This window comes from Botrytis byssoidea (genome assembly GCF_014898295.1).
Source record: "Botrytis byssoidea strain MUCL 94 chromosome Unknown BBYS_002, whole genome shotgun sequence".
NCBI classification, from domain to species: domain Eukaryota; kingdom Fungi; phylum Ascomycota; class Leotiomycetes; order Helotiales; family Sclerotiniaceae; genus Botrytis; species Botrytis byssoidea.
The window spans coordinates 524,248-543,450 of record NW_024065843.1 but is presented as its reverse complement, the minus strand read 5'-3'; the positions used below and the strand labels follow the sequence as shown (position 1 = coordinate 543,450).

At 41.6% G+C, this 19,203-nt stretch overlaps 2 protein-coding genes across 2 annotated transcripts; one reads left to right on the top strand and one right to left on the bottom strand.

Annotated features, from left to right (window-relative positions):
• Positions 1-1,646: 1,646 nt before the first annotated feature.
• EAE97_000945 (uncharacterized protein) lies at positions 1,647-4,795 on the bottom strand (the record flags this gene model as incomplete). Its single annotated transcript, XM_038871455.1, has 5 exons — positions 1,647-2,714; positions 2,788-3,418; positions 3,481-3,640; positions 3,701-3,898; positions 3,953-4,795. 5 exons carry the CDS (start codon positions 4,793-4,795, stop codon positions 2,159-2,161), a joined length of 2,388 nt encoding a protein of 795 aa, XP_038737356.1. The 3' UTR covers positions 1,647-2,158.
• Positions 4,796-12,256: 7,461 nt separating this feature from the next.
• Positions 12,257-14,766, top strand: EAE97_000944 (uncharacterized protein). Its single transcript, XM_038871454.1, has 3 exons — positions 12,257-12,724; positions 12,881-13,079; positions 13,139-14,766. The coding sequence occupies exons 1-3, from the start codon at positions 12,459-12,461 to the stop codon at positions 14,402-14,404; spliced, it is 1,731 nt and encodes a 576-aa protein (XP_038737355.1). The 5' UTR covers positions 12,257-12,458; the 3' UTR covers positions 14,405-14,766.
• Positions 14,767-19,203: the final 4,437 nt, after the last annotated feature.

The following is a 19,203-nucleotide window of genomic DNA, read 5'->3' as shown; positions in this document are numbered from 1 at the left end:
TTTGTTTCTCTTATTCATATAGTGGGTGTATGTCGTGAAGAATTGAAGATTGATGGTTAATAGGAGTCATTGTAGTTAGTACGAGGGTGTATCTGAAAATGCGAGGTTGGTTGAGATGATGGGTATGGTTTATACAGCTTGGATTGAGCTTTAGTGGTAGAGATAACAGGGACAAGACGGGGGATTTTGTTTGAGTAAGAAACAGAGGAGGTAGAAATGAAAAGATCTAGGTAATGGGGAGGAAATCGGCGGGGGGAGGGGGAAAGGAGGGGGTTTGGAAAAGAGCAGACAGGATAGTGGAGAACTCGGGGATTTGAGGAAAGTAGAGGAATGACGAGGTGAGAATGATAGGAGAGATGGATGAGAAAGTGGAAGTGAAAATGAAAGTGGAAGTTAAAGAGAAAATGGAATATACAATGAAGAGGGGGGGATGAGGGGGACGGATAAGTAGAATTGGATTCATGATGAAAATGAGAAATTTACTTGGATGGGAATACTGTGGGGGTATGGAGGAGGAGGTTTGAGTTAGAGATGATGATGATGATGATGATGATGATGATGAAGTTAACCAGAACCAAAGCAAGAGCGTGAGAGTTCACGAGATTCGGGATGAATGGAATGAAATGGAATGTTATGTTACTAGATATGTAAGTAGAAGGATGCAAGAAGATACAATATCTCGATATGAGTAGCATTGTGGATTTACCTTATGTCGTGTCGAGCTCTCGAATGTGTTGGATCGAAGGGAAGGGTCTTGGACTGTAGATGTGTGATCTCTTTTTGAAGTTTTTTTGCTATATGATTATAGTGCGGATGGGGTGGGTAGGTAGGTAGGTCGTCAACACCTAAAGTTCATAATGTATTGCATTCCGTATAAGTATTATATTACAACATATCACAACACATCAACAAACAAACAAAATCCATTTTAACCATCTTGTAAAATTGAATTCAATTTTGTTCAATGCATCGCAACGCAGCATATGCATCTATTAAGGTAGAGAAACAAATCAGAAAGAAACAAACCTGAAAAGAGTCCATCTCGAAGAGTGGAATCAAGAAGAAGTGAAAACTATCTAGCCCCCTCCCCCATCATCCAGAAATCCAGAATTTCAATAAATAAATAAGTAAGTAAGAGAAATGAAGTAAGCAAGTTTAAACCCCTCTCTATGCAACATGTTGGAATCCCGAATTTTCCACACGCAACGAATAGAAAATAGAAAGTAGAAAGTCGAGAAGTAGAAGAGTGGGACAAATGACAATAACTTAATACCAGCAATTTTGCTCTCTTTCTCTCTACTTCCATTCCCAATCCCTAAACTCCGACACACCCAGCAAAGCATCAAAAAAGAAAAGAGGAAACTAAATCAAACCAACGCCAATAACTTAAAATCAGCAAGCAAGTAAATTTCAACTCTTTTCCTATGCTCCAAACTCCATCCATGTGTGTGTGTTTGTGTAACTATCTATGCATCTATTTTTCAAAAATAAAATAGAGTAAATGAGAGTGAAATAAATAGAATGAAAATGAAATGAAATGAAAATCTGACCAAGGAAATAAATGATTGGATAGATGTAGATCTTCGCTCCTCCACGGATTGAGATCTGTGCTGTGGTGTGGATATCTCATTAGAAGGGAAATGTATTATGATGTATCGTATCCCACCGTATCGTATCGTATCGTATTGCACAACGCATCTCTTTTTTCCCCAAAAAAGGAAGGAAGAGAAATGAAGAGAAAAAGATGAACAAAGAAAAAAGTATCAGTGTGTAAATGCCTTCAGCTAGCGAGAAGAGCTTGCTTTAGCTATCTAGGTAGGTTGTGTAGGTATCGTTGTTGATCATGTTTCAGAAGTGGTTTTGTCGAAATCGATATCCGTGTTGTTGAAGTCTAGTCGAGGAGTTCATCGAGGATAATATCGTAATTCCCTTCTTCTATGTCATGAATCGAAAACTCTTTTGTTCAACCTGAGGATTGGATGATCGGAGCAAGGTTGAAAGATCTACCTAGGTATGCTTGTTGGATGTAGGATATGTGTGTCATTTAGTATCCGAAGTGCATCATTGATGAATGATGAAATCGATGAGATCAAAGCCCAGCCGACAAAGCAAAGCAATAAACCCAACACCACCAATACCATCAAAGACCAAAAGCCGATTACCAATGACCTCTAAAGGTAGCCGGTACACCATGTCCATTAATCCGATCTACGCGGAAAGAATCCCACTCGCTATGTTTTCTTCCACTCTCAATCCACAACTTATCCTGGACCGTCGCCGCACGAATTCCATACGCGCCTCTTCTTCCCAACGCCTGACTACTAATTGGTCTCTGCACCTCATCGATTTCATGAAAGATGTCATGAGCCTCATCAAGTCTTCTCTTGTCATGTAGATTTCGAGCTAAACCTCTGATTCTGCTGCCCTGAGGTGTACTCTTGAAAGCGTCGAGAAATTTGCCTATATCGTTGGTATTCCATTTTCCTGGATGTCTGGGATCATTGGAGGTGCGTTCCCAACACCACGCTTTGATGATGGTCAACTTTTCTAATTTGTAGTGGTCGTTTTCCTGGTTTAGGTATTGGAATAATTTGCAGGCTTGACAGACTGGTTGGTCGATCGGATCGAGTTTGTAGTTTCGGATCATCTGGTAGGAGAACCAGACTCCGGGGAGGAGATGTCCGCATTGACAACACAAGAAACCTTCTTCCATCCTAGAGAAGGGTGCTGTTAGTTTGATGATATATGAATGATGGGGATATCCAAAGAAAGAGAGTGATAACATACCATTTCACACCTTCGGTTTTATTTGCAATACCTCTTCCTTTCAACGCCTCGTGATATTTCTCAACCCTGCCACCAAAATCTCCATATGCAACATGGGCGATAACATGATCGACTGTTACGTTATCATCCATCAGGATCTTGAGGGTTTCCTCTACCAACATACAAGGCGACTTATCCAACCATTGTCTGAACATCGTATGTTTAGAAACAAAATCGATACCCTGAGCTCTTGCCTGACGAAGAAGACTGTGAACTTCCTGCCAGATTGCAATCCGAATATCAGCAACATGCATACCAGGATCATCCCAAGTAACACCATATGAATACTCTCCCCCTAATCTTCTCTCTCCTTTATGATCACCTGCTTGATGGAAAGGATGAGGACCAACATGGTATACTGGATAAAAATCTAAATCGACTTGGTGTTCGCAACCTCGAAGACGGTCTCGCGTGATGATATCAAGGAGTTCGATACCATCGCCGAGATGAATCAATTCACAGTTGTAAACACCGAGAGTTTTGAGTTTGCGTATTTCGGGAATGACCAAGGCGAGAATGTGGGTGGTGAGGAAGGGAATGTGATGTAATTGGATGTTTTGAAGAAATTCACTGAAGTTATGCATAGCCATACCTGATGAGGGTATATTAGTAATTTGATCCGATTTGAACAAGCGAGGGAAGAAAAGAACTTACACATCTTATTCAAGTTCTTGATTTGGGTAACATAATTGATAGGATCTGTATCCCTAGTAGGTGTGACCACAACAACTGAAGATGCTCTACCATCGAATTCATTGCCCTCTATCGGTGCATCGCAGCCTTCAAAACAACCTCCAGTCATATCCCAAATGCCCTGTAAGTATCAGTCAGCCATGTACCTAGTGCATCAACTATAATATAAACTAAAACTCACAGTAATAGCCATCGCAACTTCCCATGATCTCTGACTAGTTCGACAGAGGGCAGAAGCATTGCTATGGTTTTCCCAAATGAATCTGAGAAGAATGACATCGATACCTTCTATTTGAAGTACTCTGATCAATGTACTTTGCGCTTGATTATGTTTTGGATGCTTGAACACATTTTCTCTCCAGTTGAAAACAAATGGTCCCTAAAGTACATAGTTAGAATAGAATCATTATAAATAATGCGTAAGAAATCATACCAATGAAGCCACCCTCTTAAATCTATCTTTTTCACCCGTGAAAGGCCAGTTGACTAAATTGGGAAAAGGCTCTGGTTCTGTGGCTACAGGTCCATCGTCCCAGGCATTTGCTGCAATAGCATCTTTCTCAGAAAGTACCGTAGGTTGAAGACCCCAGTCAAGGTTTGCCACAGCATCGTTGGGATTCTCTTGTTCGGGAGGAGTTGGAAATGCAACATTAGTTGGTACTGTAGCCCAAGGACTCTTAGTAGCTGGTGGACTTGTCACCTTAGCAGAAACTGCAACATCTGGATTTGGAGGAGCCGCCGGTGTGAGGATTGTAATCGCTCTCTTTTTAGTGCACCATGGAACTTCAACTGATTTGAGTGCAGGATTGATGGCATATGCAGGGAGCGTAGACCATTTTGCATTTTCGGGTACAGTAGACCATGCAGCTGGATCCGGATCAGAAGAAGCCTGGAAATTGGCGGTCCCAGGAAGAGGAGGATGTTCCCAAATGGATCCTCTGGCAGGTACAGAATTATTGGTGTAATATCTCAAAACGAATGTATCTGAAAAGGAACGCTGAGCAAATGCAGTTTCAATGGGATTGTCAATTGTCTCTGCAGGATTTTTCTTGGCAGTGTTTGCAGATTTACCACCAGCTTGTGTTTTTTGATGATCCAGAGAAGGCCAGATCCATGTATTTGTTTCATTGGGAACTTTAGGAACTTCAGGGACGAATTTCACTGGGGCTTGCTTCCAGATTGCTCCTTTCTTCGAAGTAGGTGTTGCACATGTAGTCCATTTACCACTATGTTGACCCTCATTGGCCTTGGCTTTAGGTTTATTTTTGTTACCCATAATAAATGGTGTATCAAAGGTCTAGCAAAAGTTAGAATAAAACTTCCCCTACTGGATAATGGTGCTGGTGCTGGTGGCCGAAGATAAAAACCAGGGGAAGGGCAGTATAGCACATGACGAATCTTGGGAAATGATCAATGTGACCGAAAGAAAATAAGGGGCAGCGTTTTCGAAGGACAAACACGCTTCACCAAAAACTTACAGGTATTTAACTGTTCAATCTATGCAATGCAAGTAATTCTTGAATCGACAAGCAAGAAATACTTAAAATATCAAGCAAATGTGATAAGACCAGTCGAAGTTATGAACAAAAATGGTGCCTGCTTTGTTCGGCACAGCCTGAAAAACGTATAAGCATCAAATCTACAGTGGAGAAAATCCTCTAAAAGGTGAAGTGCGGGGTAATGATGGAGAATGGGATGATGATGAAAACGATTCGAGGATGAAAATCGTGAACAAGCTATAAAACTAGGGGCTTTGGAAGAAGGTGCGACTTTCTGGATGGAAAGAGGAAGGGCATATGTTTGGAGATGGGTCTGTGGGGGTACATGTAAAAGATACTTACAGATATCTATGTACTTCGAAATTCCCTTTCAAGAAACAACAGTGTCACTTGTGAAGAAGATAGTTTTAATTCTTTATGAATCAAAATGACAAGCCTTATCCGAGGTCTGCCAAAGAGATAGAGGTCAAGGGAATTAAGAGAGATGTCTCAAAATTGGAGGTAAAAGAGGGTGCACGTCTTGAAGCTATCAAGAAAAGGAGATAGTAAACGTAAGAGTGCAAAGAAGTAATAGCCAAGTAAACTTGCAAAGATCAAGAAGCTATCAAGTAAGACGTGGATGAAAGTTAAGGGTTCGGGTCGGGTTCGAGATGGAAGGATAGAAGGATGGGAGATAGAGGTAGAAAGAAGAGGATGGATAGAAGGCTCAGAAGAAGATAAGGGTCCAGGTCAAGAAGAGTCAAATAGCATGCTTCAAACCATCGGGGTCATTCGGACGTGAACCCCGGGGTTATCTATTTATGGAACAAGAGAAAGCGGGGTTGAATGGTAAGATATCCACTGTGCAACGACGAGGTGGATATTTGCAGTGAATGATATTGACTGTGAATCATATTTGAGGAATTAGTGAATGCTAGATCAGGCAGCGACGATTACAATAATCTTGTGTTGCAGTTTAAGAGAGAAGTAAAGAATATCCAAATATGTTTATCATGTATTGGTTCACTGACAGAGAGCCAAGCAGATTTTGATGACTACTCCTCAAAGTGTTTATGCCCATCATAGAAATCCATTGTCATCTCACATGAACTTAGGGGAGCACTTTAAGTATACAATACAGTATCATGTAGTGTATTTCAAGGCTTGGAAAACATGTATTTCCTGCTAGCTTGATTTGAGTCCTCAATTCCAGAACAAGACATTTCATTTGACTTCAAGACCCTTCACTGAAATTGCCGTTTTCTCCCGAAGTTTTGATCTAGATCAAGTAGTATTTTCACGTCAGCCACATGGAAAAGTTAGACAAGAAGATTCGCCAGATGTTCAGAAGTGACATCAGCATCTCCCTTCCCCTTTCAATACTAGGTAGGTACTGCAAATTCTTTCCCCTATAAGATCCTGACTTTTCAAAGAATCAAGAACTATGAATCTTGTTTCAATACAAACGAGATGTGCTCTCATAATATCCATCTCGAGATAGAAGGGTTGACTTGAACATCATCTTCAGGATAATGATGGCCATGGAGCCTCCCATAAATACCAACTGCTTGAACCGTGAAAAGGTTTGACTGCGTACGGAAGTGAATGTGACAAGCAAAAGTAACTCACACAACATGGACACTTGAGAGGTAATCTTAACAAAAAAACATGCTTCATATAACAAGTAACAGTCAAACAAACTCCAAAGAAACACCCCAGACCAGTGAAGAGCATTAAATATCAAGGAAATCAATACAGCAACCTTCTAATCACCACCAGCAACTTCAGTCCACAAAGAACCCCATTCCAAACAGTCCAAAAACAAAAGAACATCAATTCATCCATAGCAACACCACACTAAAAATAAGCCTGACAAGAATGCTCACTCGTACAACTCTTTAACAGTAACCAGCAGAGGAGATCTCATCTTGATTCATATCAAGGATATGAAAATGAATCCAAGTTGTGCAACTTTCAAAAATGTCATGGAGTATGTATGTATGGTCTTATCAACATCGAACGAGAGTTCTGAAAATATCATGAAATAAGGGCAGTGTTGACAGAGACAGTAATCAATATGTGAATTATCTTGATACAAACATCTCCCTTGTTAAAGAATTCCACAACTGGATTTCAAAGCAATTACAACGTAGATGGCAGCAAGAGCAATAGCAATAGCAAGAGCAACAGCAACAGCAAATTCAAAAATAAATTGATCTCACCAGCATCAAAAAAAAAACCCAAAAACACAAACTCAAGCAAAAATAAACCTCACCATCCCAAACCATCAAATCCTCCTCCTCCAATCAACCCCCATTCCTATATTCGCAGTACATGAGTGGTGAGTAATCACCTGTCTACCCAGCAACCTACCTTTTCCCATCGCCATTTCCCATTCGTCGGGGATCACATCGCGCAAAGCGAAGGCAAGCGACCAAAAGTGATGGAAGTGCGATGATGCAACACTTTGCCAGAAACTCTCGGCATTGCGTTTTTACATGGATCACCCATCCCATTTCCCTCAAACCACATGTGTGGTTGACATTCAACCTATCAAGAATTTTGGAAGCGCGCCAGGGGTGTGCACACCGCGTGTTGAAGATACCTCCTACCGTACTGTGAATCAAACTTCCTTGACACAACCTTGATAAACGTTTTTGGTCATTCGCGAGTGCGAGGTTTGCGGGATGCGGATCGAGAGGTTATTAGTTTAGTTGGGTGTACTTGGATGGGTTGGAACTTGGAAAGAGGAGGATTGAATGATGTTGATTCATATCTGAGTCATGTTACCCCTCGGTGTACATCTGGGGTGTTGCGATTGGATAAGGCCCCCGCCTAGGAGAATATCAAAAGCGACCCCTCCTTGAGGAAAAGTGGCAAGGCATTCCTAGATTGTTGAAGGAGGAGATTCTTGGATCTTGTGGTGTGGTGTGGTGTGGTGTGGTGTGGTGTGGTGTGGATGTAGAAAATGGATTTTCCGATACCCCAGGTGAGAGATGGCAAAAGATCGAGGCCAAGGTGAAAGGAAATGGGGCGGTGGGCGGAATAAGGTTGGTTGGTGGATGTGGGAGGAGATAAAACCTTATCGTCGTGTGACTGACTCTTGAGATGGAATCATGTGAGATTTTGGAGAGGAATAGGATGTTTGTTATGTGATTGATTGTTAGTTCCTAGAATGTATAGTACCTGAGTAGTATTTGGAGGAAGTCAATTGAGTCTTTCTTTGAGGTATACTGGATGATTAGCTTTATGATACCTATACGCATCAAGGTTGTCGTTAGAGTCAATGTAGTAGTAGCTTTCTCTTCCTGTTATTCTTTCACAGGTAACAATAGATTGATCTCGATATACAACCCTTCCTTTCACCTCTATTCTATTCCTCCATACCTACCGATTTATTGTGTAGTCGGTACCTCCCCCATCAACAAAACAAAACAACAACAAGTCGATGGATCCCTTCCCTTTCGATGATCAGACGACATTTCCAAGATCTTATGTACCTAAGTATGTACCACACATGTGCACACATGTCGGTAAATGAGAGAGAATATCTTAGCAAACTCATGCTGATGCTCCACAGCAAAGTTCCACATGAACTTTAGTTCATGATGTGGGCACCAACCAACACTATAATTTTACGGTAGCTCAATGAGTAGTGAAACCCTTCCGAAATGGTCTTGGACGGACCAATAGTTATATGTTAGTGGTATGTAGGGAAATTGGGGTTTGAGGGTTGTCAAAATTTACGAGTGCTAGGGACAGTAGACTACAGTAGGGGAAAGTTTGGATGATGTCTAAGGGTATATTTTGAGGGTTTATTTTGAGTCTGAGGGTCTACATTCTAGAAAATAGAAGGAGAGAGAGAGAGAAAGAGAGAGAGAGAGAGAGAGAGAGAGAGAGAGAGAGAGAGAGAGAGAGAGAGAGAGAGAGAGAGAGAGAGAGAGAATAGAGTGAAAGCAAGAAGAAGAGATCATTTGACTTATTCCTGTAAACCAATCAAGGCATGATTTTGAGAAGGTTTTAATGCATTTGAGTTGCATGAAATCCTATGTCATACTTTCTACTCTATATACCTAATGAATGATCATGATGCTTCCTCCCGAGTCCCTAGGTAGATGGATATACATGGAATCCCAGTAAACTCAATCATCAATGACCCATATGCAGATACATATATACCTACTTCAATGTTATCACGAATCACCAAGACTCTCCTCAAAACCAAAAGAGGGACAGACATCAAAGATCAAAGTCAAAATCAAAGTCAAAAATCAAAAATAGTTCTGGAGATGGATAAACCGACACCTTTCAAAACTTTCACACTTGTTGTTCACATGGTCAGAACGGTCAGAACGCCAACCGCCAACCGCCAACGCCCTCGCCTTCCAAGCTTAGAGCACAAAAATAACAATGCTTCCTCCTATTTGTTGTGCTCCATTCTTTCTTTCCATTTCCCATATTTTTTTCTCATGGCCCCCTGGTACCGTTTGAGCGTTTGTCGTGCAATGACCCTCTCTTCCTCTCCAGTGTCTCTTCTCCCCCCCTATTCATATTCATATGTGACTCTGTATATCAGAGAAGGCTGTATGTATATTGCCAAAATGGTTAATGGTACTCTGTTGCAGTAGGCACCTATGTTGTCATACGCATATATATAGAGAGAGAGGATATGCGACTTTCCCTCGGAAAGTAATATTCCTTGTGTACATTATTATCCCATGAGGTTGAAAAATCGAAACATCATCAAAGCATTTTTTTTTGGGTGAGTGGACGGTCAAATCAAATATTCATCCCTGACCATGGTTAGGAGATAAGAAAAGCTTTGATGGTTAGAATTGGTCTGTGTTGAATATATTCAATGATTTTCAAGAATCAATCATCAATCAACATTCGAACCCCATTTTTAATTTGGGATATGTTCAGCATTTTTTTCTCCCTTTGATATGGATATGGATGTGAAGGAAAAGGATAGGTTGTGGGAAAAGGAGTGGCGGGTGCGTGTTTCGCACAGGAATATGAGTGCTGCCATGCGAGTCCATTCAAGTTGTCAAGAGATAGAGAAGCTTCCCGCTCCTAGCATATCATTCATATCTATCGATCCATTCTACATTGTCCTGCATGCATGTTATGTTGCATACTGATGATACGTATGAATGGATTGGATTGGATTGCCACTAGAGCCACACATCCAACACAACATCGGCATTCAAGTAAGACTAAAGCAAGATCGCCCTACCTATTGATCATGCGAGCATCAGTCCCCTGTGAAAAAAACGTATGCGCCGATACGGCTTGCCTTAAAAGGGTAGAAAATTGTAAGTTTTTGATCGAGTGATGGGATGATATAAAAATGATTTGTTATGGCGTGTTTACGATAGAGAGGAATGTTTGGATGTTTGATATATGATATATGATATATGATGTATGATTCGATGCTTACAATATACCATCTAGAAATTCGGGAGGTAGATAGCGATGATGAAACTGGAGAAGAAATTTTAAGATTTTAAGATTTTGACAGGTTGTAAAGGTTCGTGTAACATGGAAGGAAATGAATGGTCTTCCTGGTATTTTCTGGTGGTGGAAGATTTGGGGGGATATTATGTTGTCCACTATTTGAGTTGTCGATGAAACTCTTTATGCGCCGGTATAACATATGTATATATTACATCTACACCACACACCACGCCATTGCACATGCTTCGTACATGATCGATGAATGGATTGAATGGTGGAGTGGTATTGAAAAATGCCCAGTGATTAATGAACGTGCCGTTAAAGTTTCGAAGGATACGGAATATAAAACATCGAAATTGATAGATTTATCGTATTCTGGATTCGAGATGATGGATCGGTAGGTCGGTAGGGGGTGGCATGGAACATTTGATAGAAGATACGGGTATTCATAATCAGGAGAGGGGAGTGGGATGAGTGGCAGTCAGTTTTCAATATAATATGTTTTCTATGGAGTCAGTGTGGTCATCGGAAAGTTAATTGATTCATCTGGACACCATGCCATCCATCACTCCATGGGAATCATTGTTCCCATTTGTTCGTTCATTTGAAGGTTTGAGGGATGGAAGATCAAGTGGAATCCACATCAAAAGTTCCAGACCCATTTTATATAGCCGGGTCTAATCCAAGAGGATCAAATAAGGGATGAGAGTATTGAGAGAGGGAGGGAGAGGGGGGCACGAGAGAGAGGAAGAGGGAGAGAGGGATAGAAGATAGAGAGAGAGAGAAAGGAGGGGAATTAGAAATGAGAAGATTTGAGAAGGAGAAGGAGGAGGAGAAGGTAAGAAAATGGGTATGATATCTACATTGGATTGAAGATTACGTAGAAGTAATGAAACATACCTACCTAGGTACTTGGTTGTACTGAGACTGACGGACTGACAGACAAACTGACTGATTAGATGACTGTATTGGAGATGACATACGCATCAAGTACTCCTTTTACTAATAAATCCTTTTGGAAGAATGAAACTAAGATTAAATGGCAATGGCAGGAGGAGGTAAATATGACATCGATGATAGATGGACCTCATCAGGACTATCTATACATAAGTGTCTCTACTGAATCTACCTACCTAGGTACCCAGGTAGTATGTATCCAAATAAATTCTATTACATAATTGATGACTCATGAATGAGTGAGTCTTGTCGAGTAGGTAGAGTCCAGTATCCTAATAATAGTCAGATAGATATATGGTGTGAATCATTTATTATGTTTCTATTCTTGTCGATAGCTAGTTCATAGATAGGTAGGTAGGTAGGTAGGTAGGTAGGTAAACCTCTTTTGACCAGATTTGAATATCACACTTCACTCCTCACTCACTTACCCTTATTATTCCCTTAGTCCTGACTCATCCATCACATACTGAGATATTCACGCTTCACGCTTCACTCACTCATTCACTCCATACAGACAGACCTCCTACCCAATCTGCGGTTGATGATAATACGGTACTTCATTTCTTTCATGTTCATAGTCTACTTTTTTTGGTGGATCCTTATTAGCCCTTCGCGCCTTAAAGTGGCCCCAGGTGGTCCCTGCACTCTTCAATAAACCCACTCCACCCTCAGATAGTCTCTTCTAGCCTATAGCCTTAAAGTAGTTACCGTGCCTACCTCCTACCTCATTTCGCTAGTCCGCTAGCTTTAACGCCCTTGCAAAGTCATGGTACCTAAGTATTAAAATGGTATTAAAGTAATAAAAGTAAATCTGCCCATAACCATATTAGAAGGAAAAAAATTTCTCTTTTCTCTTCACTTCCCTTCCTTCTTTCCTCACACTTTGTCACCTTATTTATCTTAATAAACCTTCTTGCCACATCTTCTTGTATTTCAAAGAATTTCCTCTTTGTTTACTTCATACCGTCAAGTTCTCCTTATCATCTATCTATCTATCATAATAATAAAAGGGATATTTGATTCATTTGATTCGCTTCTCATTTCAAAATGTCGGATATTCAAAAGCCTGTCGTCGAGGAGCCAGTCGTTGCTGCTCCCGCCCCAGTAACCACCACTACTGAAGCTCCAGTTGTTGAGCCAGTCGTCGAGCCAGTCGTCGAGGAACCAGTTGCTGCAACTGAACCAGTCACCGAAACTCCAGCAGTTGTTGAGGAGCCAACTACAGAGGCTGTTACTGAGGCTGCACCAGCTGCTAAGGAGGTTACACCTGTTGAGGAGGGAATCTTGGGTTACAAGGGTCCAGGTTTACTCAAGTAAGTTATCACTCACCAAAAATATGATTTTTATGTTCATTCTAGAAGAGGCGCATTTGATTCTCCATCGTCTGCGCCTACTTCTAAAGGTTTTAAGATGACGTCTAATTCGACCAATATGTTTCATGAATGAAAACTAACATATTCCCTTTACAGGAGCTTCATTTTCCAAAAGAAGCATTTCTGGTTCGGATCTGAGCCAGTTGAACACAAAAACCTTTCTAGTTACCTCCGTGGTGAGAAGCCAGATGTCGGCAACCACAATGCTGCTTGGTCATCCCACACTGGAAAGGGTCTCTTGTTCTTCAGCAAGAAGTCCAGCGACAAGGCCAGCCCAGCTGGCATCTTGAACTTGGTAAGTCGATCATTCTAGCTTCATTTCCGATGAAATCCCTCTGACATGTGTTCCTACAGTCCGAAGCTTCTGATGTCTCCGAAGATGGCACTGTCGACTTCTTCTTTACCATCCACGGCCACAAGCACACCTTCCAAGCTGCCAACCTCGCCGAACGTGATAACTGGGTTGCTACCTTGAAGGTCAAGGTCGCAGAGGCTAAGGAAATCGCCGAATCTGTCAAGGAGAGTGAGACTTACAAGACCAGCCACGCTGCCTTGGTCAAGCCATTCTCTGGTGCCGCCACCCCAAAGAAGGAGGCAAAGGAAGAGAAGAAAGAAGAAAAGGCTGAAATCAAGGCCGAGAAGAAGGAAGAAAAGGCAGAGGCAAAGGAGGCCAAGGAAGAACAAAAAGAGGAGCAAGCTGAAGCCAAGGCTGAGGCAAAGGAAGAGAAGAAGGAGGAGAAGGCTGAACTCAAGGTTGAGAAGAAGGATCGCAAGAGCCGTTCTGCTTCTCGCAAGGGTGATAAGCGTACTTCCATCTTCGGTGCTATCCCAGGTTTCGGAAAGAAGGAAGAGAAGACCGAGGCAGCAAAGGATGAAGTTGTTGCTTCTCCATCTACTGAGGAACCAGTCGTCGCTACTGATGCTTCCACCGCTCCAGTTGTTGAGGCGCCAGTTGCTACTGAAGTTCCAGCCACAACTGAAGAAGCTGCTATTGCCCCAGCTGTTGAGGAGCCTGTTGCCGCCGCTGCCCCAGTTGAGAGGCCAGTTCCAACCAAGCGTAACAGTATCTTTGGTACTCTTCAATCTAGATTCTCTCACAAGAAGCCTGAGCCTGAAGCTGTCTCACCAGTCATTGCTCCAAAGGATGAAGAGCCAGTTTCTGAGAACGCCCCAGTTATCCCAGCTGTTGATACCGCTGAGCCATTGAACACCAATGTTGAGGCTGCTCCAGCACCAGTTGAGACCGCCGAGGTACCAATCACCAATGGTGAGACCCCCAAGGCTGCTGAAACTCCAATCACCAAGGCCGATAAGCGCAAGAGCTCCCTTCCATGGTTGAACAAGAAGGATAAGTCTGCTGCCACCAGTGATGAGGAGACTGAGAAGCCAAAGTCACCTTTTGCCAAGCTCCGTGCTACCGTCAAGTCCAAGTCATCTCCAAAGGCTGACAAGACCGCTGAGAAGCCACTTGAGCCAACTGCCGAGACTAAGGCTGAGGATAAGATCGCCGAAGAGACCACTGCCACTGAAGCTGCCCCAGCTGTTACTGAGCCAGTTGTCTCTGAGCCAGTTGTTGCTGCTCCATCTAGCACCACTCCTCAAGTTTCTGCTACCGCATGAAGCAACTCACATCATTAAAGTTGCATAGCATCTTCGTAATGATTTCTTATTGTTGTCGTCGGGAAAACGGATCTCCTTGAAATACCCCCAAGATTGATTGATACCACTCTCATTTTTGCAGTACTTTTTGTCCATCTTCATTTTCTTACGCGTCTGTTATGTTTTGGTCTGCCTGCGCTTGCGATTTCTGCTGCGTATTGATACCCCCTATACCCAGACTGTCTTTTCGCAATCTGCCACTAGGGCAAACCAACTTCAACCTTAATACTTAATACAAAGTTTCTTGATGTCTTATGAATATTTTATTTTTATGTGGATTATTTGAATGTGAATTTTGTGAATGTTGAAAGTAATTTTTTTTGGTAAGAAATTCTCAATCAAGTCTTGTTGTACGTTGGTACAAGGTTACAATATTTAGTTGACTCCACCACTATCTGCGGGCACTACGAAGACACTTACAGTAGTGGTTGGGTCCGTCGTGAGGTTAATTTTCAGGGTATCGAAGTTTGGTAATTTTGGTGGGGATGGGGCTGGATGTTGACTAACTATCTAACCATGTGGGGGGTTTGGTTAGCAACATCGCAGCCACAGCGGTGTTTGTTTAGTTTCCGGATTTCCGGAATTTTCTTGGTGAGTTGAGATGGGGAGGAGAGGATGTCTGGAGGTTTGGATGGATAGATGGGGAAATGGATAGATGGATGGGGAGATGGATAGATGGATGGGATAGAATTCATAAATAAGAGTGATAAGAGTGATAAGAGTGATAAGGTAGGTTTGAGAGGAGATGGGTTTAGAGAGGGAGGTTGTTGGTTCTTGGGGGGTATGTATGGATGGATGGGGTTGATGTGATTGATAGGTATGGTATGGTATGGTAAAGAGAGGAGAGGGGAGAAGTGGGTTGATTGGAGTGGTGTGATTGGGTGTGTGGAGGAATTATATGGGAATGAGAGTGAGAGTGGGATTTAAGGGAAGATAGAAGATTTATGATTTTGAGAATGAGGAAGAGGGTGAGGATGAGGATGTGGGTGTGAATGTGGATGGGAGTCGTTTGGGAGATTCGGAATTGGGATGGGAATTGGGATGGGAATTGGAATTTTTGGAGGGGAGAGAGGGAGAGGGAGGAGGGGTTGGTGTTGGTGTGTGAGATGGAGTAGGAGGGGGAGGGGAGGGGAGGGGAGTGAGAAGGAGAGGAGGAGGAGGGGATGGGATGGAGTGATATGGATGGTGAAAAAAGAATGGGGTAATGAGTGATGAGTACTGGGTGGTAGATACGGGTAGGGCTAGAGTTGCTGGGTTCGAGAATGTTGATGGTATTCAACATATTCACAATATTGATTTTAGTACGGGAGTGAGAAGTTGGGCTACAGAGTGTGTGTGATGTTGTCGCGTGAAACAAAGTACGTAGTAAAGATCAATAAATTATGGTCTTCACTTGAAGGTATTCCAGGTACGAATATTTTCGATATAGTCAAGGGACGGGAAAGGTGTGTTTGCTTCTCAAGATGATTAGTTTGTAGAGAAAGAGAAGACTTGAGGGCTTCGTCGCTCGGATGAAAGAGGTGGGGGGATATGTTGGGACGGGACTGAAGTAGAAAATTATTGATTCCCCTGTTTCTGACAAAATTTGTGGGTATGTAAGTCTTACTTAGTTCTTGCATTTTTCTCGTTGAGTACCGCATGTTTAGCGGGATATGAGGGATTTGTGATTTGTTCTGGTTGCGGCTTATGTGTATATGTATATGTCGGATGAGCCCCGAAGTTGAGCGGAATAGCTGGAGGTTTATAATCCTGCTAGATGAATAAGGAAGCGTAAGACGATGGATGATAGGGTGTGTAGAGTGTACACTCGAACGAGATGCTGGGGTTTAAGCAGATGGAGGGAAAGAATGGGTTAGGTAAGATTTAGCATTGAGAATTAGGAAGCAAATACGATGACAGCGGAAATAAGAGTTCGTGTATGGAAAATGAAAGACGGTATGATGGATTTTCGGCGAGAGAAAGGAGGGGAAGGGTTAAGTAACTTTTTTTTTTTTATAGAGGATTAGGGTGTATAGAATATCACATTCCTTTTTGCCGAGTAAGATGAATAACAAGCTGAAGTTTTGCTCCTGTGGGATTTGCTGTGTTCTGGAACTTGTCTGCTTCTTCAAGAGTGTTGAAGATGGTTAATTTATACCTAAAGTTTATGTTCAGATTTGTTGGAGAACTAGAGTTATCACCCGGGTTTTCTTCTCTAATTGTGAAAGTCATGTGTCTTATTTGCAAATAGGTTATATAAGAGGTTAAGCTGAGGAGGAATTTCTTGTGTAGTAGAAGTACTGCAAAGAGGAAATTGGGATATCAAGGGTTCGTGCAAGAAGGAGAGTATGGTATGTAGTATATAGTACATAGCTTATATCAATGTATAGGGGATGATTGATGATATATGTAGTTTATATCTGCCAGCGGGCAAAAACTTGAGTGATACCAACCTGATTTTTGGGTAAAGAGACAGCAATAGTCTGGGTTTTAATGATGGGCAAGACGTTGGTAATAAGTAGGCCTACATATCCTTGATGACAATAAGAATTCAGTATAGCTCAGAGCACTGATCTCTACTATATAGTCAAGTCCATGAATATAACACAGGAAGCTTGGATACTCCCCTCTTCTAGGTCCTTGCCTCCCAACGCTTGCACGCCAGTGTATTTTGTAGAACTATTCTCTTAACGACCCGGCCTCTTAAATACCTGCCAGTTTCTTAGGAAAACAATGTCCAGCACACTCCACCTGTTTCTTGCCTCCTATTGGGATATAGATTATTCACTCTAAGTCCTGATCAAGCAGATGCTGTGCAACTTTCACGCTATATAAGAACTCGAATTGTACTCATCATTAATCCATACACTTGCCCGTCAAAAATCGTTTGCAGGGAAGGAGATTTTCTCTTCGGTATGATCGTGAGGTGATATAGCATCTAGCTTTATTTGCATATCATATCGTTACAGTATCAGAAACCTTCTAGGAAACAAGAACTTCGTTTGATCTACTCAATTGTTGTCACTACAATCATCGAGTATCATGGACAAACATAAATACACATGTCACTTTCAACTGACAGCAAAAACGAGAATGAAAACGACGATGAAACTGTCAAATGACTTGCACATTTAAGCGAATATGGACATGGAAAACTTATCTTAGTAGGTATACCTCCAACGAACGCACGATTTAATCACTGGTAGCTTTCATCCCGTGAAAAGTACCTTTTTTTTTGACGATGACTTCTTTTTACTCCTTCTCATATGATTTCAAGGTCTTTATATAGCTACTCCTTCAAACTTTGGGAATCTTACAATTCACTTACTTGCTTCTATACCTACCTCCTCCTACCTACTAGTACATTCTCCATCTTTGATCAACCAGCCAATCAAATGAACTCAGATACATCCATGTATTTAAACTCCCCCCCGCGTCAGAAAATCCAAGACATCCAGGCATGTTACTTTTGAAACAATACCGGCTCATGTGTCTCGAAGACTCACGATATCTGATTCTCCATCATTTTGTGCTTATAGTTTATAATTTGTAGAAATCCGACAACCTTTGATCTGGATCGATAGAGAGAACAGAAATAGAAATGGGAATGCGAATGTAATAATGCTCTTATATAATTTGACAATAGGTATCAGTATAACTTACGTATAGAAACTGGAATGAGAGAAAGCGATATCACAAAATAATAACAACGATATCCTCTATCAACAATAACAATCAAGGATCGCAATATCTCCATTCCCGTCTCGAATATCCCTACAAATGAAACAATATGAGGTGAAGCCTTTGTGAATCAATATCCAAATCCCCAGCGCAATGAGTATTTGATGATCCATACCCCTCTCGTCGTTGCTGAAGACATAATCTCTGCGTTGAATGAAGAATGAATATACTGCAATAATTGCGTTTATATACCCGGGAAGGTAGATATGTAGGTAGGTAGGTATCTATAGATACTTACCTTAGATCTCATGAGTGAACATCCCAATCCGCAAATCTGGGCATAATGAATGAATGAATGAATAGACTTCCGGATTAACACAGCTGTATAGCAGGAACAAAGAGAAAGGATTACTTCTTCTCGCATATACATAGGAAGTTTGTATTCACTGGGAGCAAATAAAACTCTTCAATTCCAGGAACACCAATTAACTATGCCAGTATAAAACCCTCCTTTCCACTCGAAATGTTTACCCTCCATACAATCTATCTATTACCGAGCACCGATGAAGAGAGATAGACAAGGGGCTGTGATTCACGGATTAAGTGAGACGAGGGAATTTTTCCACGGCATTTGGGATTATGATACTAGGGACTTGCGGGAGTTTTCTTTTTCGTCTCTCTGTCTGTTGAGTGTTGTCATTTATGGATGGTCGCGCGTGATTGAAGTTTAATCATCGTATAAAAGATAACGACAAAGTCGAGCTGATAAAATTGAAAGGATATTTGTTGGTTGTGTAGGTTATGACTGTGTATTAGTATCTTACGACAATTGATCAATTTGCGCTTCCCATTATAAATGAGACCACTCTAATATGAGTATACTTCGACCCCATATATCATTTACTAAATAGCGGGTAGGTAGGTAGCTAAAGAAACACACTATATAGGTATAGAATGTGGAATGGATTCATTGTGCTTATGTATGCTAGCTTAGTATTAGTTGTCAAGATATAGGTATACATCTCTCTCTTGATTCCTTGGTCTTAATACAATAACTAGTTGTTACAATGTAAGTCGTCGTATATCTATGATGTAAAACA